This window comes from Styela clava, chromosome 12 (assembly GCF_964204865.1).
Source record: "Styela clava chromosome 12, kaStyClav1.hap1.2, whole genome shotgun sequence".
Classification (NCBI taxonomy): Eukaryota; Metazoa; Chordata; class Ascidiacea; order Stolidobranchia; family Styelidae; genus Styela; species Styela clava.
The window spans coordinates 18864981-18890286 of record NC_135261.1 but is presented as its reverse complement, the minus strand read 5'-3'; the positions used below and the strand labels follow the sequence as shown (position 1 = coordinate 18890286).

At 33.9% G+C, this 25306-nt stretch overlaps 2 protein-coding genes across 2 annotated transcripts in view; one reads left to right on the top strand and one right to left on the bottom strand.

The window, feature by feature from the left end:
• Positions 1-25306, top strand: part of LOC120329858 (uncharacterized) — a 79606-nt gene that overhangs the window by 52261 nt on the left and 2039 nt on the right. The window contains exons 2-3 of the mRNA XM_078118809.1: positions 24476-24621; positions 24980-25120. Coding sequence (XP_077974935.1) covers positions 24504-24621; positions 24980-25120 — 259 coding nt within the window. The 5' untranslated portion in view covers positions 24476-24503. The remainder of the gene's footprint in view (positions 1-24475; positions 24622-24979; positions 25121-25306) is intronic.
• LOC120329657 (uncharacterized) lies at positions 441-21095 on the bottom strand. Its single transcript, XM_039396377.2, has 36 exons — positions 20911-21095; positions 19861-19977; positions 19462-19629; positions 18986-19170; positions 18347-18573; positions 17835-18048; positions 17601-17736; positions 16939-17113; positions 16265-16455; positions 15922-15996; positions 15420-15551; positions 15184-15351; positions 14479-14663; positions 13895-14121; positions 13248-13461; positions 12817-12952; positions 12548-12722; positions 11675-11898; positions 11313-11450; positions 10686-10853; positions 8877-9061; positions 8539-8765; positions 7948-8149; positions 7022-7157; positions 6768-6942; positions 6148-6341; positions 5483-5596; positions 5281-5412; positions 4989-5156; positions 4084-4268; positions 3786-4012; positions 2923-3130; positions 2057-2192; positions 1659-1833; positions 1134-1324; positions 441-667 (listed from the first exon to the last, which is right to left on the bottom strand). The coding sequence occupies exons 1-36, from the start codon at positions 20987-20989 to the stop codon at positions 441-443; spliced, it is 6216 nt and encodes a 2071-aa protein (XP_039252311.2). The 5' UTR covers positions 20990-21095.

The following is a 25306-nucleotide window of genomic DNA, read 5'->3' as shown; positions in this document are numbered from 1 at the left end:
ACGATCGACAGGGCGCGCATTTTGAAGTTGACTCAACGTTGATATGATTCTGCAGAAAAGCTGGCGAGATGTAGGTGAGTACACGCACTTTACATCGTTCCCGGATGCAACAAGAAGAAAGAGCAATAGGTAAATATATGAACCCAAAATTTGATGAGAGAGTGAAAGTTGTCGCAATTTCAACGTGGTTTCAATCAAAATTCGCAAGTCTTACCTGCAAACAAACGTCATCCATAGTACCTTACTTTTTGTCCGGTATAAATTATGTCCGAGGGACCGAAACAATGTACTGAACTGAAAGGCATTGAATTAGAAGTATACCTACGATTTCCAACGACATGATAGCCTACATTCTACATTCAACAAAATTTTATTAATAATTGTGTGAATTCGTCGCTGCATTTTCATCAAACTGAGATTTTCCCACAATTTTATTAAGTTTAAGCAACAGTTCGCTTTTGTGCACGAGCTCGCGCCTTTTTGCATCTAGGACTGCCTTTGGGTTTACATTTTACTCTTTTCACTATTTTGCCTTTCGGTCTCTTTTTCTTGGTAGTAACTTCTGGTTGAGTAATAGTAGTCGTTTTTTGTGAAGTCGCTGTAGTAATTGGTGGTTTCGTTGTTGTTGTGGGTTTTGATCTGTCCTTGATAGCAAAATGTTTCATCCCTAATGCAAAAAGAGAGTCATTATTAGACAGCTAAATCCAATTTGACAATTTCAAAGAACTCTATTATGATTTTACCACATTATGAATCGTTGATATGAAAAGCATCTGTATAAAAATCAAAATTAAAATTCTTTCTATGGGGCAAATTAAGATGTGTTGTACGCTTGTTTGGCCGAGACCAATTTAATACTGTTATAGCGTATCTAGTCAAAGCATTTCCATCTTTTAAATATATATGCTCAAGTATGGAGACGGAGGAAAGTGAAATCAAGCTATCTGGACTAAAGGAGGTATAAACTCAATATTCCATATTTATTTTCCATAAGCTTTTTGATTTTCCGTACGACATAGAAGACAACATTTATTATGCGATTCAAATATACATTTAAAGATATCTAGAATCACTGATCGTGTGTCTCAAAAATCATTTAAGAAATATAGTAGTTTCACGAAAAGAGTACGTACCTGCAATAGCGCTCTGGAAACAAGCATTGTAATCACAGGCAACTTCTGATTCCTTCACATTATTTCGTTTGTCATGATAGATTCCTTTTTTGTTGGGTCCTCCTACCAGGGCGCCATATAAAGTGAAGTGATTCTTTACTGCAGAGTTGTATGTCGACCAATCACAACGTTGAGGATAAGGTGGACAAGTACTTTGAACGGAAAAATTACTGTATTTGCTAAATTTAGTTTTATATCATGTAAAATAAATAGAACGTTCAATCCTCCTGAATTTTATGCGTTATTTCAATTTGCATCTAATTAAATAAATAACCGTGTATAGAGAGAAAGAGTACTACCGTACCCGAACTGGAGTTCCGAATGTCATATCTAAGTTATTACGAGTGTGCAGATCTTTAACTCACAATGAACCAAGCGCTCTAATCAATAATTTACGTATTGATTACTACCACATTAATGTTCTATGTTATTTTCTATAAATCATGAATATATATATATCGCTTTGTCCTTAATTTCTATTTGTACCTGGATCGGTGATGTGGCGAAGTAGGCGAACGTTTCCCGTAACCAACGACAAAGCTTCTTCCCCCATTTCCCAATAATAAACCAACTTGTGTTCGAGCCCATCTCAAATATTCATCACGCCTTGGTAGTGGCGGCTCCAGCGTTGCTGCCACCATTGCTATAAAGGCAGCACCGGCTAAAACAAAAGAATGACGTATAGTAAATATTAACATACAGTATTATTAGTAATGTCCTGATTGTTATTATTATTATAATAATACGGTCAATTTGCAATTTTATGATGACCGGGTGACATAAAGGTTCAAATCTTTGGAAATGGATCAATATGAAAATCTTCAATCTTATTATCGAATCATTTTTCTTAGTGTTCGAAACGTAAGCATGATGTAATATTTTACCTGTATGACGATTCGGTCCCCATTCTGTGTGATAATACAACCCTTGTGGAGTAGTGTCACCATCTAACATAATATTCAAATAACCAATAAGTGGTTTCCGGAATATTGCGTTTCCAGTTAAATCAGCGAGCAATACCTGAAAATTGAATAACGATTTGTGAACATGAAATATGTATATGTATTTGTAGATCATTTGATAAAAAAGGCAGCTATGGAAGAGATTGACATACCGCTTACAGTAAACATTTACACGGCTACTATGAATAAAGTAAACGGTCTATCCCCACACAGCAGGCTCACATTTTAACAGCGTCTCAAATTGGGTATTGCTAACTGCCAATCAAGTGTTAATAAAATTGAGAAGCCTGCTGTTCAGTGTTTATGGTTCGATGGTCCGTAATTCCATGAAAAATTTAGCCTTGTGTGATATAAAAGAACAAGGAATTCTATACGCGCAGAAGGGCATTTACCGATTCTGGGCGGCATGACAGATGCTGGTTCTAATGTATGGTTATTCGCTGTTTGTTTCAGTTGTATCAGTTATCTTTGCGAATACTGAATTTTAGCAGTAAACGACTCCTATTGTGCGTATTTCACTTTGTGGAAAGCTCAACAAGATAAAAAAAATTGCAGATAGAGGCGAGACACTACATGAAGTGTTTCAGCCTAAACAGAAATTGTTAATAACGTGGCTGTACAATAGTTTATATATATATATATATATATATTCATTTTGAAAAATATTCAAAAAAATTCTAGATTAGTGAGACATCATTTTTGCTCAATATCATATGCTTAACATATTACAATTTTTCATTTATAAGTTAAAAAATTATTAGGGTAACGTTAGTACTGATTATTTCTACCTGTGCACCGGATAGTTTTCTGTCCCAATGGTATTGTATCTCTACAACGTCCTTCATGTTGTTGTAATTTTCAGTTGCGTTTATTAAATATTTTTCATTTTTGGTTGCTTTGTATAACCATGCAGCACCCCATATTAATTCATCCTCGTATCCAGAAAACGATTTATAAAATTCAGCAACTTCCGGGACTGACTTGTGATACAATCCTCTGAAATATATTATATATACAATGTTTCTTTAATTATAATAAAACTTGAAGGTCAAAATGAAAATATTTTGTTTGATATATTTGCACGAATCACAATTTTTCATACTATGTAACGTCTTGAACACCCCGGGTTGATCAACATGCTAATTTGACTGAAACTCGATGTCATTGATCTAGAACAGCGTTTCTCAAACCTTTTTTGCCACCGAACATATACGCTTTTTATCTCGCCTCGCGGAACACCAAAAAATTAGAAGGTAATGTTCATAAGAAAAATCGTGTAAAGAATCAACTTGCATAACCGGCTTATCACGACATCTTTTGAGGCTTCCAGTTTTTAGCCAACAATGCATTGAGAAGGTTGGTTTTCAAAAAATTTAGACTATGATAAAGTTAAAAGGTTTCTGTGAACTCGACGATTAAAAAATTGGGCCGACAGTTAACGATATTGAGCGGTTGACAGGAAGCGCCGTGATTTCCAGACTGGCACGAGGCTTGTCTGCCTGTTTAGATAAAAAGATTTGTCCGCCTGTTTGTCGCCAGTTGGGAGACAAATTTACGACCCAATCAGAAATTTGTCGAACCATAAAGCTTGGGATTTAATTTTTTTTATTTTTATATCTGTCAGTGAATAGATTATGAAATTCAATATTACCTATAAGTGTCAGCAAATTCAAACAATTCTTGAGCGTGTGCCACTGCTTTAGCTGCCAGTTTCGGATGAGTTTCGTCAAGAAAGATGGACGCGGCTGCCAGTGCAGCCGCTGTTTCTGCAGCTAGATCACTACCAGGTTTTTCAGCCGTTATTTTATACGTTGGTCGATTGGAGGACATGGTTTCAGGCCTCCCCCAGTTGCTATGATCTTGTTTGCCGTTCCCAACCTTAAAGTTGTATGAGTGATGCGTTAAAAGATTAAACACGAGTAACATTACATGACAAATATAGCCATTACCTGCGCTACAAGTTCATATTTGGACAAATGCGCTTTGATGAAATATTCTGTTGGCCATTTAACAGCTTCAACCATATGGTGATATTCCCCTGCGTCTTTATAAGCATCGCGAAAATGGATTCCACCCCACGCGAGTGTTGTAAGAGAAAATGCCATTGGAAATCCAAATTTCACAAAGTCACCAGCTAAGAAAAAAATTTCTCATTATTAAATTTGTATTGCATGATATATTTATCGCTAGCTTATCTATTTGATAGTTTGGGTTAGCGCAATATATATATATATATATTGTAAAATGTTCGAAAAGCAACAAAAACGAAGATGTTTCGGTTTGATTCTAAAAACAAGGCGCCCTATGATATAATAGAAAAGGGTGAGAGTCACTAAAATATATAGACGAAAGGTTCTGTGACTAAACGCGGTAGCTTATACACTGGATTCCATGGCTAAAGTACACTGAAATTCGTTATTAGATCGTTCGAAAGCTTTAGATAAAAAGAGTAAATTCAATCTCGCCTCCGTTGTATTTCACACAGGCACCGATGGGACCGCAGTTTAGCAATGGGCATATTTCATATTTGTTGAATAGCAAAATTGAAATTGGGGTTTTCGAAGCTTGTAGGATTTGGAAGAAAGTATACAACAATGGATGCTCAACCAGCCTATGTGAACACGAAAGCCAAAAACGAATTAGTATCTTTTACAGTACTGATAATCCTCCTTATCAAAAAATCTCCCGACTTGAATGTAAATGCTTTCTAGCGACAACAACAATATTTACCTATAATAATTTTAAAGCAATTGTGGATGAAGAGAAAATCGATTTATTCACAACAATACGAGAAGAATGCTAATTTCATATGTTAATTTTGTGTCCATAAAACTCATTGTCATTGTCAACTCACCATCATACCATCCACCAGATAGATCAACTCCAATATCGCAGCCATCTTTCAGTCCAGAATTTCCTCTCCATGGTATTCTATTGCTGGACGGCAACTTACCTGATCTCTGAGCTTCAAAGAAGAGAATTGATTTGTGCAAAACTTCATTGTAATTATGCGCCGATCTATCTGAAATTTTAAACAAATTCAGATAGAATATTTATATATAAAATATATTTAATTTACAGGTTTAAATCACTGCTTCTAGTTTGAATAATAATAGAAACACAGATATAAAATGTATTTTGATTACCGTTATTTGGTTTGAAATGTAATGGTGTTTGAGTTCCCCTAAACACTGGTGTTCCCGCTGGAGCACTTCCTGCACACCTTCTGCTTTCTGTTACAAAATTTGGATTTCTTGTTGGTGGTGGTACCGGTGTAGCTGCAAAAACATACATTCTTGGTTATATTATTTACCTAAAATCACTTACTAAAACTAAAATAGCACATACTTTTGATATTTATAATTCTGAAAAAGAATCTTCCCACCATAGCAACTGGACGAGGAGACGTCGAAGGTTCAGGCTCGCGCTTGCTTCTAGTACGCATCGCTTCCGCTTTTAGCCCTGAATGATGAAATGTTCAAAAATAGATCTAATTACATTAAAGGATTGTAGGTTGACCAAAACTAACAAACCCTGGCTTCTAAAAAAACATAAATTATGCGTAAAGCGTCCTAGACTTGGTCTATTGTTACTTGTGGGCTCAATCATACACAGACAGATGCTCAAATAAATTTTCTATATTTTCGTAGGAGTAATTTAGAAATTTATGGATTCTGTTATTTCGGGTCACCATGTATATGTGGATAAGTAAGTTAAATTCTCTGACTAATTTGTGGTCAGTGTGTCATATCAACCGCTATCTCGAGATATTTCTGCGCAGAGATGAACACTTTCAACTTCTTTTGGCTTAAGGGTCGAAGCTTTCATATCATAAAACTTGTATAGCCGATCGATACAGGTAATTCATGATATATTGATTTTAACTAATTTTAAAATGTGGGTTTCGCTATAATAAATTTGTAGGCATATCTATAAAATCCAACTTTTTCATATCAATACAACTATAACAGTTTCAATTAGTTATTTTTCTGTAATTCTGATATGATTATAACCTGCTACAGCGGACTGGAATCCGGCATTGTAATCGCATGCGACTTGACTGTTTTCAAAAGCTTCTCTGCTATCTCTATAGTAATCAGTTTTGTCTGGTCCACCAACCAAAGCACCAAACAAAATATAATAATTAAAATCGTAAGAATGATATGTTGTTTGCCAATCGCATCTTTGAGGATATGGAGGACATGAGCTGAAATTAGACAAGTTAAATTGATAAAAATTGGAAAGATTTTTATCAGTAATATTAAATTAATCAATTTCCATTTATAAAAGGAGCGAATAAATTAATAATTAGGTAAAGTAAATAAAATATAGCACACCCAAAACAATCAGACGATTGCTTGAACAGATTATAAATACGATTCTTCTAAATATAAGGAATGATAGTAGGGCCGACACTATCGCACGCAATCACCATACGTCACCTCATGGCGTTAGTTGTATTGCATGAAATTTATTACAATTTATATATGTCTGATTTTAAACTTAAAAATTAATGAATAAACTATAAAGTAATAGTATTTCAAAAGTCTGGCTTAACTGGTGTGTAAAAAAGTGCCACATTGGGATTAAATCAAGAATCAACTAAAAACTAATTTTTGCATCCGTGAGTTACCTTGATCTATGATGCGGCATGAGCGGATAATTTTCTCCGAAACCAATCACATAACTCATTCCATTATCTCCAAGCAGCATTCCAATTTGCTTTTCTGCCCATTCCATATAAGAATAAGCTCGAGGCAATGTCGGTTTCAAGTTGGCACCGATAATAGACATAAATGCAGCACTTCCTTTCAAAATATGCAGATCGTAGTTACAGATTATGAAATGATTGGGAACATTTTGAATAGTTGTGAAGCTGTATCTGACCTGTGTATCGATTTGGAGGCCCATTGTCAAAGTGATAAAGTCCCTTAGGTGTTGTTGTAGAATTTTGCAGATTGTTTAGGTATTCTGAAAATCTGGTTCTATATTTATCCTCTTTGGTAATATCAGCAAGTAATGCCTGAACATATATAAAAATATTTGTAAATTATCTTGAGTTAACAATCACTAAATTTTTAATTTTTTTGAAATGTCAGAACCGATATAAAAAATGAATAAAGCTAGAAGCAGTTTCTGTTATTGCTTGAATATCCAATTGATATTCGTAATTACATGGTCATTATTTGGTCCGCATTATAAATTTTATAGTGCATTATTGAATTACATTGGAAACTATAATACAAAATCCCCGAAACCCCTTTTTTGCTTTCGAATAATATACGCAAGGACATTTTCAGATGATTGTAGATCAATTTACAAATTTATTTTATCTCGAAACTGTTCTAGAAAATATTCGCTCTCGGCGCCTTTTAAACCAATACAACACGCGCCTTAGGCGTGTATTATCATATTATTCAAGTGAAATTAATAATTATTAATATTAAATAAATAACATATTATTCGATTATTTAAAAGGGAACATTGCCGCTTCCAGTAATGATTTCACGAATCACAAGAAAGTGAAACATTGATCAGGTAAAAGATTGTAATAACAATGTTTGATCTAACAAAAAGTGTGTATTACGTTCAGCGTTGTGACAAATATGAAAAAAAAATCGGTTTCACCGAATACGACGAATAAAACATTTGAATTTGTGTTATGAACGTTTTATTACTCGTTTCTATTAGTTTTTGTTGTGATATATTTTAAACACTTTGGCTTTAAATATTTATTCGCCACGCATTAAGATATTTTTACTTATAGAAGGCTATTTCAAACTTAGTTTTGCATAGATAAAAGTGAAACTTACAACTGCTCCAACGAGTTTATAATCCCACGAAAATTCTTGTTTCATTTCATCGGTGACGGCATCATACATTCGTATAGCTTTGTATAAATATTCTTTGTTCCCAGTAGCTTTGTACAACCAACTTGCAGCCCATATTAGTTCATCCTCAAATCCATAATATGAACTGTATGACGCAGCTGGGATGCTATTGCCGTATGAACCTCTGGAATGTGAGAGCAAGCATGAATGTGTGGTAAGGTTATAAAGGTGTATTATGCGCATTATTGTACTATTGATTAGTTTGACATCAAATGAGACATCATTGATATACATAAATGAATATTAGTAGGCCTACTAAATCAATAAATTGGGCCTGCCTTATTAGGTCAGATTTGAGACGTACAAACGTATAGTCAAGTCAACACATGTTAATTAAACACTATCAAATCCGGGTGATTGGCAATTTCGATTGCATTATTTCAATTTTAAATTTAACTAAGAGATTTTAAGGTAAAATATTTTAACTTGGGGGCATTTCGCCACATGATAAGTCAACTTAAAACGTTCATTAACATTGAGAATACTGGTTTTCAGATTAGTAAATTCATTCACCTATATAAATCAGCAAACTCAAAAAGTTCTTTTGCATGTTCCAAAGCTTCTCCAGCAATACTTTTGTAGGATTCGTTGAAAAATATCGAGGATGCTGCCAAAGCAGCAGCCACTTCAGCAGCTAATTCTGTTCCTGGATTTTCTTTGGTGATCATATACGTAGGACGCGCCATTTTTAATTCTTCGGCTCTGCCCCAATAATTATGATCATCTTGTACGCTGCCAACCTAAATTAAAGGAGAATGCACAGGAATTATAAAAAAGAATAAAACAGACATACAAATTAAAGTCAAATAACAGGTTCCAACAATAATTCTAGTAAAAAAGACAAAAAGAACCTGTGCTATTAGTTCATATTTGGAGACATGGCATTTGATAAAATATTCTACTGTCCATTTCATACAATCGATCATGTTATGATATTCTCCTGCATCTTTATAAGCATCTCGAAACAGGATTCCTCCCCAAGCCAGTGTCGTTAAGGAAAATGCCATTGGAAAATTGAACTTTACGTGATCTCCACCTGTTGAAAGCAAAAGATACAACATTTTTACTAAATGAGTGTATTCATATTAAGATTCTTTGTACAAAACCTAGCCCGTGTGTTAGCTATTTCTATGTTTGCTGTATTCAAAGTCACAGAAATCTACTCGTAATTAAACCTGAATAAATATTGATTAGAGGCGAAAATAAGCAATGACGTCACGTGTTCGAGGATGAGCATCCATTAAAGTCTGACACACCGGCGTATGGACTGGACTACGCTCTGGTGTCTGAAAATGTTCAGAGAACTATCTCTTTAAATAGGCACAGAAAGACATTGACGTTTGCTAGCGGTGGATGCGAACGGATCTCTAATAGATCAATAGTTCAATAGTCAACCAACGAATTAAGCAAGGACAACAGATAGGTGCAAACAGGCGAGTCGGAAGTCACTGCGCTTGAAAAGGTCATGGTAATCCATCGCATGTATTCTGCCAATTTTAAATCATGAGATGTCTTCAGAAAGGATCACTTATGGAGACAATGATTTTATCTACGTATCTACGACATGAACGTGTCAGGATATTGCGAGAAGAAAAAAAGGATAAAAAACTAATTTTCAAATATCTATTGAAACAAAACTTAGAGAATTTGAAGTCGACCTATTGTGGAATGAAGGTATATTTTATCTGTTTTGAGTAGTATATGAGAATTCGTCTATATATGATATTTTGTTAGCAACAAATTATCAGTATGTATGGAAGATCAGGATTTATTGAAATTATATTCACCATAGCTTACATTACTGTACACATCCAGTATTCAAATCTCACGCCACCACTCTCCCAGTGTGTAATAAATTGGATAGGCAATGCCCTACCACAGCGTTTCTCAAACTTTTTTAGCCACGAAACCCCCACACTTTCCTTTCTCGCCTCGCGGAACACCAAAAAAATGAAACGGTAAAATTGATAAAGAAAAACGGTGTAATGTAGCGGTTCCCAATGCGTTCTCTTGGCGAGTTGCCAAATGCGCCGCGAAAACTAACAGAATTGTGTTAAACATACCTAAAATATGATTGAATATTTGACATATTGCTTTTATTATAAATGTTTTATTGTTTCTTAATTTAAATACTGTGTACATAAATCAATTCATTCATTTTACTATTTTATGTCGTTCACTTTCCATTACGTATTGTTAGCCGGCAATATTACGTCTAATTGAGATAGAAGTTCTTGCCGCAATTTCGCGAGCTGCATACCTGCAGTTTATTTTCTACTGAATAGAGCTTAGCAAAAATAACTAATTTTTCCAGCATTTCAAAGTAAAATTCAGCAGATATAAAGAAAAAGAAGTTAGCCTTTTGCTCTCACTCTTTAGATTTAGACCTTCATGTTTGCCTATAGCAAAATCAAAAGGATTGTTGTAAACTTGATAATGAACAGTCAACAAGACAGGCCGACGGTTAATAAAAATTCACTAGTGTTCCGCGGAACACAGTTTGGGGAACGCTGCCCTACCAGAAAGATTTCGGTTCTTGAAAAAATAGTAGTTACCTACACATCTCATTACATAGTAAAAACATTAAACCTGTATTTATATACGTATTCTATATGGTGTGTAACATTTTGTACAATTGAAGTATTGACTTTTAAACCCACCGGCATACCATCCACCAGTAGCATCAACATTTTTGTCACATCCGTCTTTCAAACCAGAGTCCCCACGCCAGGGTATTCTGTTATTAGATGGTAGAGGTCCGGATCGCTGCGCTTCATAGAAAAGAATTGACTTGTGGAGAACTTCATTGTAGTTGTATTTAGTATCGTCTAGAATTGAAAAAAAAAATTGTGAAATTGAAATTTGGAGTTTCTAAGTCTTTATGCGTAATACACGAGTTTTGTGAGTAACTCATGCGCTCAATAGCTTGTATTTTTTCAGTTATGTGGATCGCCCTGAATAGACAAAGCTTAGTTTTCTGACAATGCATAATAATATATAATTTAAATATAATGCTATGGAAATATATTGTACATAATTGTGGGTAAATTATGTGTATTGACAGATTCGATCATACGCGATTTATTAAGGAAAAAGTGGACGTTGCATGGACTCATGTTAGAGCATCATCTGTGGAGCAATCGATTGAGTGAGGCCCTAATACGGCTATGTTGGTGTACTAGATGTTTATAGTGCAAAATATGCAGCATATTTGTGTCATTTGATGTGCGAATGTGATAATATTGGAAGAAATCAGACTTTTTAAAAAGTATTGTTCCTAATTTAACCTGTGTTTGGTTTAAAGTTGATTGCAGTTTGAATGGCTCCATATACTGGAACCCCCTCCCTTGACGTAGGCGCGCATCTCACTTTTTCTGATATCATATCCTGTCGTTGTTGAGGTGCACTAGACACTTTCCATATGCCTATTATATAGAAGCGATACAAATTGGAAGTGATATAACCATTTCGGTTAAAACTAAAATTGAAATAGCATAACTTCTTTACAGTCTTTGTTTTTATCCATCTGTCATATTATTCAGTATGGATTACATTGATTAACTATTAAAGAGTAGTCAATATTATTAGTTGTACTTTATGTTAACTATATAAATTAAATTATATTTTGCAATTTATTATAGTTAAATACCTTGTTTTATTAAGATCGCTATATGCTTTAATCCGGCAACACTTGATTGAAATCCAGCGTTGTAGTCAATTCCCACTTGACTTCCCTCAAACACATGTCTTTCGTCTCGAAAATATCCATCACTTTTTGGTCCTCCAACCAATGCACCGTACAATATAAAGTGATTTGCACTCGGAGAATGATATGTTGACCAATCGCAGTTTTCCGGGCGCGGTGGACAGGAGCTAAAAAATTTACTAGTAGACATCAAAGACAATAATATAAGGTTGAAGAATCCCTACATGCTTATAGCGTGAAATGTTGCCAAAATTAAAATTGGCAGTTTATCACAGATGTCTCGTCTTACGTAGATTGAACACAACTTGAAACTAAAAACCTATTCAACTGGAAGTCACGAAATAGGCCCAAGAGTGGAAATATACATCCAACAAATTAAAATGTTAAACGAAGCGATATTTCCCGACTCAAACAACAAAGGGACGGAACAACTCCTAAGCTTCCATTACACGCTTTCAACATTACTGAAAAGTATTTTCTCTGTCTTTCCTTATTTGAAATTTCAAATTTTTTTATTGTATTGATGAATGATAAATATTTGGTGAAATAAAACCAAAATTATGCGTTGGCATTACTCAGAATTTAGTCATGATATGAAATCATGAGGATCTTATTTACTCTATGTCAAGCCAAGATAAAATGCGTTAATTTGAAAACAAGAAGGTTCGTACAACAACACGGCTATGACTGTAACGCACCTCTGTGATATGAATTAATATAAATTTGTGTACAAGTCTATCGCTTTGCAAACGTTGCTGAATCACTCATTATATAACACTATAATTAACCCGATTTAAGAGAAATTGTATTTTGTACCTTGATCTATGATGAACCCTTTGCGGATAAGTATCACCGAATCCGACCATGTAGCTCTGCCCTGCATCTCCTAATAGCAAGTTGATTTGATTTTTAGCCCACTCATAGTAACTGCTTCTTGCTGGAAGCGGCGGTTCCAATAATGCACCAAAAACAGCCATGAACGCTGCACCACCTGTTCAAATTATATATAATTTTAATTACTCCACTTACGATCTTTATTTTCACAATTGAAGATTGTACGAAAATGTATCAAAAAGAATGCGCACCAGTATACCGATTTGGAGCCCAATCACCAAAGTAATACAGTCCTTGTGGTGTAGTTGTAGCCGCTTCTAAAGTATCCAAATATTGTGAAAACGGCGTGCGATAAATATCATCTTCTGTAATTTCAGCTAAGAGAGCCTAAAAATGAATTCTAAAAATAGTATACACACAAAATATATGATTATCAATGCATGTGATTGTAAATTTATTCAAAGATAGAATAAAAAATATATTATATCAGCTTTGGTGTCAAACCAGATCTGTGTATGGCAAAACATTTGCCAAGATTGTGCACTCTATTCTAATTCTCATTTTTAAAAATAAAAAATAGTTGGAACTTTTTTGACTCGTGAAATTTATACAAATTATTAATTATTGAAGCCTGTGAAGCACTTAAGTTTATTGCGGTATAAATAATTATTTTATTCTTCACCTGGCTACTGATGAATTTTGCATCCCAGGTGAAACTGGATTCAGTTTCAAATTCGCTCATTGATTTGTTGTATGTCTTAATAGCTTTGTTCAAATATTTTTTTTGATTTGTTGCTTTGTATAACCATAGTGCTCCCCATATCAATTCATCGTTGTATCCCGAATGAGAATCGTAATATTCCGAAACTTGAGGAATGGCGTATATATAAGTCCCTCTAGAAAATGCCAAACAAATGAAAGGTTTTATTACATACATATATAGGATCTATTATATTATATATATGGTAGAATTTTTTTTCAGTTCCCGAACACTGTTACTGGGAACGATCACGGTGAGATATTGTACACAAAATAGACCTATGGATCGTTTTGTTATTATTTTTGTTGTAGTTGTTGGTTTTCTTTATTTTCCTGTTATTGTTGTTGTGAAAAAATCGTTTTCTTTTTAACTACTATACCAATTGCTTTGAAATTTTAAGTTTTAAAATATTATTGTTGATTGATTATTGTTAATAAATACCCGTACTTGTGTATATTCGTTTAAGCATTACTTTTTGTAATTTTCGAAATATCAGTCACACCGAGCATTTCGTTCAATATTATATTTAACTATCTATTCATTTATATAACAGTTCTTTTGATACCTACCTATACTTATCAGCAAATTCATAAAGTTCTTTTGCGTGCTTCAATGCCTCTTTCGATAGAGCTGGATCTGTTTTGCTTAAGAATATCGAAGATGCCGCTAACGCCGCTGCTGATTCCGCCACCACTTCTGTACCAGGATTTTCAGCAGTTATTTTGTAAGACGGACGATCCATATTCATGTCTTCTGCTCGACCCCAGAATGAGTGTATCGTTTTTGGGCTTCCGATCTTGAAGTATTTAGGTTGGAACGTTTTGAATGAAAATGTTATTTCAAAATTATGGTTGAGCCATGAATTCTATAGGGGCCATTTGTATCTCTCAAGTTTTTTGAATATAATTTTATTATTTTATGATTAACTTGCAATTTTTGTTTGCTCTGTTCTACATACATTTTTTAATTACTGCACAAAATAACTGAAGTTCCATATATAGATAAAAACCGATCGCAAAGTTAAAAAGGAATAAAATTTGACAAAATAAAATTTAGGAATTTTATGGCAAATAGCTTTGTTAAATATTAATTCTCTATGAAAATAAATAAAGATAGATCTAGTCTTCAAGCTAAACACATGACACATGCTTACCTGACCAATAAATTCATATTTTGATATGTGAGCTTTAATTAAATATTCTGTTGCCCATTTGATAGATTCTATTAAATTTTCTAGTTCTCCTGCATCGTCATATGAGTCACGAAAGAGAATTCCTCCCCAGGACAAAGTTGTCACGGTAAATGCCATTGGTAATCCAAATTTTACATAGTCGCCACCTGCAATTCGAATTGATAAATCGGTAATTAAATTAGCTGCAGAAATCGTCAACAGAAATAAAAAATAATTTAGATAATCTAAATGAAAATATTGTATTTATGATATAATTTGATAATTTGATATTTCGGTTTCTGTAAATGATCTCATTATAAGCAAAAATATATATATTTTTAATCTTTTTCTGAACAATGAAAAGATGGAAATTACGGGCCTTCCAGCGTTGGAAATTTCGTTTATTTTTACTCGTTAATGAATTGTCCACAATGTAAAATAGGCTATGAAAAATGTATTCTCGATCGACGCCTATTTTTATCCTAGATAAAAATAAAGTATTTATCGAAACGTTTTGATCAGTTACGAAGTTGGTATTCGACTTGGAAACACCTTGTTCAAAACATAAAGTGAAGTCTTGTCATTATCAGCTTTGACTAGATTTAATCCCCAAAACGTGAATTACTTACAACTGTACCAGCAGGTAATCATATGTTAAATATTTACAAAAAAATAAAAGCATACTACCGTCATACCATCCACCAGACAGATCAGTCTTGACATCACAGCCATCTTTTAAAGCTGAATCTCCTCTCCATGGAATTCTGTTGTTTCGTGGAAGCTTTCCTGCTCTTTGTGCCTCATAAAATAAAATCGACTTGTGCAAAACTTCATTGAGGTTGTACTTTGTTCCGTCTGTGGAAATTGGTTTGAGATTCAAAATAAAAATAGGCAAAGAAAGGGTTATATAATTTTTAAATTACCTTCGTTAGCTTTGAATTTCGGACTGGTTTGCATTGGGTTTGAGGGAAGAATTCCATCGTCAGCGTTAGTTGAACACCTGAATCTTTCTGCCCTACTTGGCGTAATTGGTCTTGTTGTCGGTACTGGTGTAGCTGTGATATATATATTGTCGGTGTAATTACAAATAGCATCTATAAAATACTTATTTTAAACTGCTTGCATATAGGTATTTATTACCAGGCGTATTCAAATATTCAATAAACATTGGAATCCTTTATATGTATTCACAATCTATAATTTATAACGGTTCTGCCATGTAGATATTTACACGAATATTTTTAATACCGAGTTGATCGGTCGAATGATTCATTTTGTCGTTAATTCAAGTTTCTTATACATAAAATTCAATGCTTTTTCGAGCAATACTGTATAATAAATACATTGTTTGCCTTTACGACGTGCAAACTGATAAAGATGTAAGTTATCATTTATAAATGGCATATAAAATTTTAAAAAACTTACCAGCAGTTGTTAAAACATTCGGTTTTGCAGGCTTTCCCGATTTGATTCGTTTTTTCATTGCAAAATGTTTTAGTCCTGTAATTTAAATGATTGATTTTTAGTTATTATCAAGTTAAAAATATTCTTTTACAAGAAAAATCTTCAATTCGAAAAAGGGCTTATTTTACATTCAATTAATATATATTTTTGATAAAACTTTACTTTATTCGTGATTACACAACTCATTCTAAATTTGGATTTTAGCTATACTTACGAAACAAAACATTTATGGTATGATAGATTTTATATGTACAGAGTCGAACAACTGGTTTTTATCAAACTTATACATATTGTCGAATATCACCTGCTACAGCTGATTGAAATCCAGCGTTATAATTGCATGCAACTTGATTTTGTTGGTGTTCGTCTCTTTTGTCGTTAAATAAACCGTTTTTATCAGGTCCTCCCACTAATCCCCCATATAATAGGAAAGGATTGGCTTTGGTTGAATGATACGTCGACCAATCGCATTTTTCTGGGTAAGGGGGACACGAGCTGTGAGATTGTGAAAAAAAAAAACTTTCGTTAGAATAAAAAACGAATGATATGTAATATATGAGAGTACTCAAGATAGATAACTCAGTGTATCATATTCCAAGAACACAGGTTCGCTTGACACATTTTATTTCGTTCGTTCCACGTTTGCTATATTAGCTGGATCCGTATGTGACATGTGTCACAGGGACGCTCTAGATTCTAGAAGATTAGTTTATAGTAAAAAAAGAAATGAATTTCGCACCCCACTATAAATTTGAAATGCTATTTTTCAGTAGCCTTTCAGTTATTAAAAAAAAGATTTAAATGCATTAATTTTGTAAAAAATCCAACATGCTGAAATCTAGACTTTAATAAGTTATTGAGGGATGCCTCTTGTATATATTTTTTTTTACAATCACTGTACCAGAAATTTTAATCTAGCAACATAAATGCGCAGTCAAAATAGATCTTTGTTTCAATTGCTAAAAACAAAATTTATACCTTGATCTGTGATGAGCTCTTTTTGGATAATTTTTTCCGAACCCAATTAGAAAACTTTGTCCTGAACTTCCAATTAAAAGACCAATCTGCTTTTCTGCCCACGTGATGTAGGATTCTTTTCTTTGAAGTGCTGGAGAAATAGATGCTCCGAATACGCATAGAAGCGCTGCGTTTCCTGAAAAATCACAATTCCTTTATTTTCTATTCAGAGAAATTTATGATTTTACTTTCGCAGTATTGAATAAAAATAAAATAGCAAATGTTTCAAAAATTCATAACTATATTCAATTTCATTTTTGTATTATAAAATAAGATTGGTTTTTATCCAAATATTTTTCGAAATTTCCCTGTAAACATGCCTCAGGACATTTCTTAATAATATGTCCAACGTATTGGAATTCATCCCGACTACATGCAATTTTTTTAGTTTTAAAAATTGAAACCAACTTTTAACTTTAATTTATGCTAAATTTATATAACGATAATGACACAATGATTTAAATTATTTGCAAATGGCTGATGTCAGGTTGTTTTAATATTTATAACATTTGTTTAAAACAAAACGTAATATTCTAGAGTCCACAAAACTACTTTTTCTTTCGCACAAATAAAAAACACAACTTTCGTTCTGCGATTAAAACATTGTCTTTTGATTATGCTACCTGCATATCTGTTTGGCCCTGATTCATCCAAGTAATACAGCCCTTCAGGGGTTGTTGGTGTATTTTCTAATCCATCGAGATAAACAGATAATGCCTTTCTGTACAAAGAATCTCCCGTTATGTCAGCCAATAATGCCTGAAAATATAAGGTACTTTACCTGGTCAGCAGAAAATATTATTTTTATCAAAAAAATGCAAAATTCGAATGTGTTCATCAGATCTTGAAGAACTCACTTGAACTCCAATAAATTTGGAATCCCACGAAAAGTATTCTTCTGTGGAAAATTGCTTTCTTATTTTATTGTAAATGGTTTTAGAAATTTCCAAATACGTTTCGTTCTTTGTTGCTTTGAATAACCAGGCAGCCGCCCACGCTAGCTCATCTTCGTAACCAGAAAATGATTGGTAATATGAAGCTGCATCAGGTATTGCATTGTGATAAGCCCCTCTAAATAAAGGGTTGAACAATTAGTATAGTTTAATTTTCAGGGTGCGGTGAAAACTGCTTAATTAAAGACAACAGATTGACCTAAATTTATCTGGGAAAAGGATAACCGAGGTACTAGTTCTAAACAGATCGACAAGCCGGTAGGCGCCCAGGATCAACCCTACCAAGATCTGTTTTCACCTTCGGCATTTAGCGGATTATGTTCTATAAAATTAATAACCTAATAACCTCGTGGACTATGGATTGAGGAAACTAAAACTTAGTCGTAAATCGAAAAAAGACGTTGAACTCTAAATACCTGTACTTATCGGCAAATTCAAACAATTCCTTCGCGTGATCAAGTGCAGAGGCAGACAGTTTCTTGTCTACTTTCTCGAGCAACATCGAGGATGCGGCCAATGCCGCAGCAGTTTCACCGGCAAGTTCTGAGCCTGGTTTTCTAGCAGTGATTGTACGGGTTGGTCTTGATATGCTGAGTTCTTCCGGTCTTCCCCAATTTTCATGATCGGTTTTTCCATGTCCTATCTACATGCATGCAAGATGAAAGTGGACTCAAAAATACAAATATAGCATGAAGACCAAAACAATTTATAGTTTAATCTTTAGTACAGCCATGAATAAAATGTACAGTTGTTCTTTGTATTGCGTAGTCACTTTAAATTTAAAACAAAAAGTTATTGTTTATGATATGTAAAGTAATTAAGAATCACAATGAAAAGAAAAATAAAACTTTAAGCTCTAGTTATGGCACGCATTTTAGTCTGTCTATACAGACATTATCAACCGCTGCGCGCACTTCAACTCAATTCTCATATCAATACCTAAATACATCGAATCACACAAAGGTATTTCCGCATATAGGTAAACTTCATTTTTAGCTTAGTCAGCCACTATCTAAGTAAACAGTATCGATGTTGCATCGCAATATATTACCAACCTGTCCAACTAACTCATACTTTGATATGTGACATTTTATAAAGTAATTTGTTCCCCATTTGATTGTTTGAATCAGATTTTGAATTTCCCCAGCATCTTCGTATGCATCTCGAAACTGTATTCCTCCCCATGATAACATTGTTAATGTGAAAGCCATCGGAAAATTGAATTTCATCAAGTCGCCGGCTGAGAAACAAAACAGGCACAACTTTTTTATCAATTGCTACATAAATGAAGTTTGCGCTCAACATACGAATATATTTCTAAAATTACAGTTTATTGGTATAAAACAATTTTGGAATCTTCCTTGAATGTCTAAATTACAGATGAAAGGTTTTAAGTTTTCTGAACAATAAGGGTTTTTATTTTTGGGAAGACATCTGTAAGCTAGTTTACATATGCATAATCAAATACAATCAAACTCAAAAATTCCGACTCCATTCGAACTCTTCTGGGCTAATCGAATGATAAACTTACCATTGTACCAACCACCGGTCAAGTCTACTTTTATATCGCATCCGTCTTTCAGACCCGAATCTCCTCGCCAAAGAATTCGATTATTTTTGGGTAAATAACCCGATCGTTGCGCTTCGTAGAAAAGTATAGATTTATGAAGTACTTCGTTGTAATTGTATTTTGTTCCATCTTAAAAGAGAAACAATTTTTATTTCTGTGGGGTTTTCAAATATAAAATACAAGACTAATTTACAGATTTTGAATAAAATGGTGATAGGATTGAACGAATGACTACAGCAGTTTTAACATACTAGATCTGGGATATTTGTGCATATAAAACAGATCAGCAAAGCTTAACTATAAGTATGTAATGCATTTGAATTGAAATATATACTATCCCACATAAATTATCTGCAATACCTCTGTTCGGTAAAAATTTGATTCTTGTTTGTGATGGATTTTTCACTGGTATTCCAGAAGGTGAACTGTATCTGCATCGTCCGAAGGTTGATCTCTTTTTTCGAATTTCCTGGTCAACTAAATATTTAAATTAATTTCATATTACTTCAATAGGAATTTCAAATGTTTATCTCAGGGTTTCCCAAATTGGGGTCCGCTAGGGGTTGGTGATGACTACACAGGGGGTCAGCAATGATATTGAAAAAGCCTGAAACACGTATATCCACCGTGAAAAAGTTGTTCTAGAACGATCCTTGATTATTGTCGCTTGTGTTGTAAATGAAACATTATCTTTGCTCGTTGGTTAAGCACATAAATTGATACTGCAAAGAATGGGGGAACGTAAAAATTAAAATTCACAAACAGAAGTCCGCGGCCCAAAAATTTTGGAAAACTCCGGTTCCGCTGACCTTAGCTATGAGCAGTTCTCACGACTTTAATGCATTTAAGTTAGGTTTTGTGCAATTTTGGTGTGAACCAAAATGAATTGCCTCCAAGCCTGATCTAGCCTATTGAGTTACTTTAAATGTGGAAAAAAGTATCGATAAAAACATGCAAAGCATCGGCCACAGCTCAGTAATTATTCAATTTTCTGTACTTGAAGATAAAAAAAAAAGTTTTTTTTTTCGAATTTCCCTGATTTCACCCAACGTTTCGATGTTTTTTTCAAATTACGAGAAAACTTTATTTTGTCATGCTTGTTTGCCGATATCTTCAGCAACTGAATTCTCACATACAGGAAAGATTTGACAGTAACGATACCATACACAAACGATTATTGTACTGATGCTCTCAATATTCACCAAATATACATGAAAAGGCAGCACGACATTATAATTATGTTGATCAATTACATGGTAGTTCGAATTATTACAACCCAATTTTCAGCAAAAGTATATTTCCAACTTTGAGAAATGACTAAATAATTTTTTAGAGGCAAACGGTGTGGTAATTTTCAAAATCAACCAGGTTGGGGTTGGTGCTAATATGCCAACAACTGCAATAACGTACCTTGTTTTAAACAATTTGTGCAATGGGTCAAAAAGACACATATCACGAGTAGCACTGTGCATATATATTTTCCATTCATATTTCTCTCCTTTGTTTCCACCCTGCTCTATACCTAATCCTGTTCTTCTGAGTCCACCTTTAAAGAAATAAGTAGTTGCTTGCTGAAGATGTGCATTTTAAGTACGGTGATACCAATCAAGTTTGTTGCATGACATACATGCCTCAAGTCATGATTTGAAAACACTTTACAGCAATGAAAATACGCCTAAGGCAAAAAATCTTCCATGCTGTGATAAATACTCATTATATTTAACGTAATTTTATTCGCCCAACAATGACGAAGAGAAATTACGTGCTTGCGAGAATGAATCGTTCGTTGCCTATTTGGTCAAATTTTATAAATTTAATATTTTCTTTCCGTTCTTATTTATTATTGATCGATTGATCTACAATCTACATCAATATGAATAATCTTAGCGGTATTTGAATCTGAACAAGGAATGAGGTGTAAGTGGTTAGTTCATAAATACTGTGTATATTATCTCAATATTTTCAATCTTACTACCACGTGGATAAACCGAACACAAAATCTTCTATTGAGTCATACGGGTTATGTTGATTTACTGGTTATGCAGCTACACGCAGATTATAAAAACGAGCTACAAGTAGAACAACGAGAATACAACTCAAATGTCTGAGCTTTTATATATTGTCAATCATCACGAGTTCAAGTTAAACGGAACTTGCTCAACCGTTATCGAGTGGTATATATATATATATATGTGGTATAAATGTATCAAACGTTATTCATCTAATGTTTTTTGTTTGTTTGAATGCGAGTTAAATAAAAAAAAAGTTCTCGAATCCTATCCATATTGTAATAATCCCGCTTACCGCTTTCACCATTTTATTCTTAAGGCGTTTGCTCAAGGCGTTTTGGGAAATTCATCTCTTGGAAGTATCAAACTTTGTGATCACAGAGTGAGTAAACCAGGCATTTGTGACATATCGTGCATATAGCACTTTAATTCTCTTAGCATTTTGTGGCATGAATCCGAATCTAATATTATTGTCATTCGAATTTATCTGATGTTTATATTTGACAATCAACTTATCATGCATGTATCATATGTGACAAATTCTGACTGACACGGCGGCAACTTTCATTTTCAATGCATGTCTATCTGTACCTCGAATTCATACGCAACACAAGTAAATTTTATTTCGGTTTCATTATCTAAACTTTCCTAGCTTAAATGTGTAGAAAACTCGCGGAAAAAGAAATTTGTGACTCAAATTACTACGTTTTGCAAGTCTTCTTCCCGAGTAGTTTGACATGGTTTTCTAGTCAGAAGACTTGTGTGTGTTTCCATTGCGTTTTTATTTCATATTTGAACTTGCATATGCGGAACGAAAATGTCAAGTTGTTAGATAAATCTACGTTTTATTCCTGGAATAACGAAACGAAGTCATGTGACGCATTAGCATTTATCGTCAAGTTGAGCATGATCTCTCTCAATCATCGGCGCTGGCAAAATATAGTACGGGGGTAGACATTAGCAAATCTTTCAATTAAAAACTCTGAAGGGTAACGTTTTTATTTAAGAGTTTAAATTACTGAAACGAAACCCTATTTTTTGGATTCTACTTCATCCAAGATTCAACAATATTCTGGCAAACAGCTAAAATCAACCAAGTATTCAATAATTTGAAAAACACGAAAAACATACACAATATGTGAAACAGATGCATAATTGATGTAAATGTTAGTATATAGTAATAAAATTAGTGCTAATATTTTTTAACACTACTTATGTAAATCTATTCTGTTATTTTTGTGTTTAACAACTTCAGCTCGATAATCGAACTTCACATTTTCACAAAAATAATATCACCTTCGGTAATGTCGATACGTGAAATTCATGTCAATGTGTTTGAACTTTCGTGGGTTTTATTCGCATTATATTTTATGAATGAAATTCCAATTCACCAATAAATAGATGTTTATCTTGTAGTCTATCTTACACAAAGACTACGTGTTATATGCTTTCCACAAACCACTACATAGAGCTGACATGGGCAAACTACGGCCCGAATCCGACTCATTGGGTAATTTAATCTGGCCCGCCTGATGCTACCAAAACCAAACTCAAAGCAAATGTTGATGTTTTAGCTAAAAACAGCACAAGAATTTTGGTAAGATTGCGATTAATTTTAGTTTTAGTACGAGGCTTATTGTTTTCCATTTTGTAACAATGTGAATATTGTTCATAAAATGTAACTTTTTACGTCAAACTTATATGGCCGCCAGTTTAGGGGGGGGGGGGCCTGATCCAAAAATCTTGCCCACCTCTGACATATAGAATGTTTAAAAATCAAATATGTGTAATAGCAGGTTCATAGTGATTATAGGTGACCGTACATTTGAACCCACGTACATTTGAACCCATGTGTATATCCGCGGGTTCAATCTATATGCGGGTGCTAAAACCCATGGGTTAGTATCCGTAAAACAAAAAAAAATTCATAGGTGCAATAGTATGCAGGTGCAATTGTCGTGGGTTCAAATGTACGTGGGTTCAAATGTACGTGATTCAAATGTAATGGAACCTGATTCTACGATATTCGTGAATTGCTCATTCGATCTATATACAACATAAAGTCAATTCATCAAAATCTTTCAACCGCTCTAGAGGTCAAATTCATTCTGTGTATACCGAGTCAGCCAACGGATGTTCAAAAATATGAGCCAGTAAAAAAGCAAAGGCACAAAACACTAAATCCCTGTTTACCGAGTCCCGGAAACCGTCTGCAATAAATAAGAATGTGTTTCGACCGACCCTTTTAACCCAATTTTATTGTTTTGTATACAAAACGGATACAATATTGTAGTATTCTTTTCATGTATGGATAATGCATACTGCTCATATTATGCATCTCTCAGGATTGAAACGTATCAGCTATGCCTCAAATTTTTGAGCGACTATCCCACTTTTATGAGCAATACTTCTAGTAATTAAATTGATTACTGAGAAAGTGGGACATATTCTACATCCGCCTTCAATGATCTTACGCACGCGAACTGTCGTTTACTGTGTTTGTCGGTGTTGCAGCGCGATTGACTTTTCTAAGCTTGATTAAAGATCTGTTGGTCTGTTGTCCTTGGTCGTTATAGGAGAAGGTAGATATCAGTTACGCGATAGCGCTGATTATAAGAAGTTTTTTTTCTCGAAATTTTCAAAAGTATATATACCATTCAAATCATTAAACAACAAGTTTGTAAGTAGAGCGGTTCTTCGTACAGATGACGAAAGTTGACGAGAATTTAAATTGGATGAATTTTTTTTTGCGCTTGTTATTGGATAATATATCTCGTAATCAAACTGCACGATAGATTGATGGCGTGTAGCTTATTACGGAAAACATATGAGTTGAAAGTTTTTTGTTTATAGATTAGGAATTGTATTAAAAATAGTGTGGTATTCCAGATAAGTAGGACTATGGTTAATCAATTATGCAATTCCTTCAGAAGTTTCAATCAAAATAAACAGGTATTTTGTTTTTAGTAAAACTAACACAAAAATACAATAAACATGCATTTGTTTTGGAAATTATTTTTGTTTTGCGCATGTTTTACCATCGTCTGCGCTGCAAAGAGAAAATGTTCCAAAGACGGAGTACCTACAAAAGAACTACTAGCGAAATATGAAGGTGACTTAACCACGTTGTAGATCATTCATGTTGTGTAGTATCACCCATGTACAGTAAAAAGATAAGTGTGAAAAAATGCTCTAAATCAACAAAGTAATTTAATTTTTAATCGCCCATGGTACTAAATTAAGTAACTATTTTTTGTAGCTTGTTTTGTTTTCAAACTAGGTAGGAAACATTTCTCGCTTGATCATTAGCGACTGTGTTTCCCTTTTTTTTAAAAATATATTGATATTATCGTGATATGTCGTCACAATAAAAAAAAAAAAAAAAAAGAGTCGATGGGCCTCAATGCTATTATTTAATTTGGAAAACTAAAAATTTGGTTGTTATATCCCTTGCGTTTTTCTTGTTATAGAACGACTGAAAGAATGTCGAGCACTGGAGAAATGCCCAAGTGCAAAAGAAGTCGCTGCATCGGAAGCTTTGATGAAGTCAACGCCTGGATTACAAGCATGTAACAACTGCATTACAGCCGAATGTATGAACCCGTGTCAAAGTGAGTTTCCTAGCATTAGGTTTTAAAAAAGTTATTCTAAATATTTCTAATGTTTTTGAATATAAAATTGCTCAAAGAGTAACATGAGACAAAAGTCTTCTTCATAGATACCATAAAAGATGAATATCATGTATAGCAGGGGTGTCCAACACGTCGATCGCTTCGACCGGTCGATCGCGTCAGATG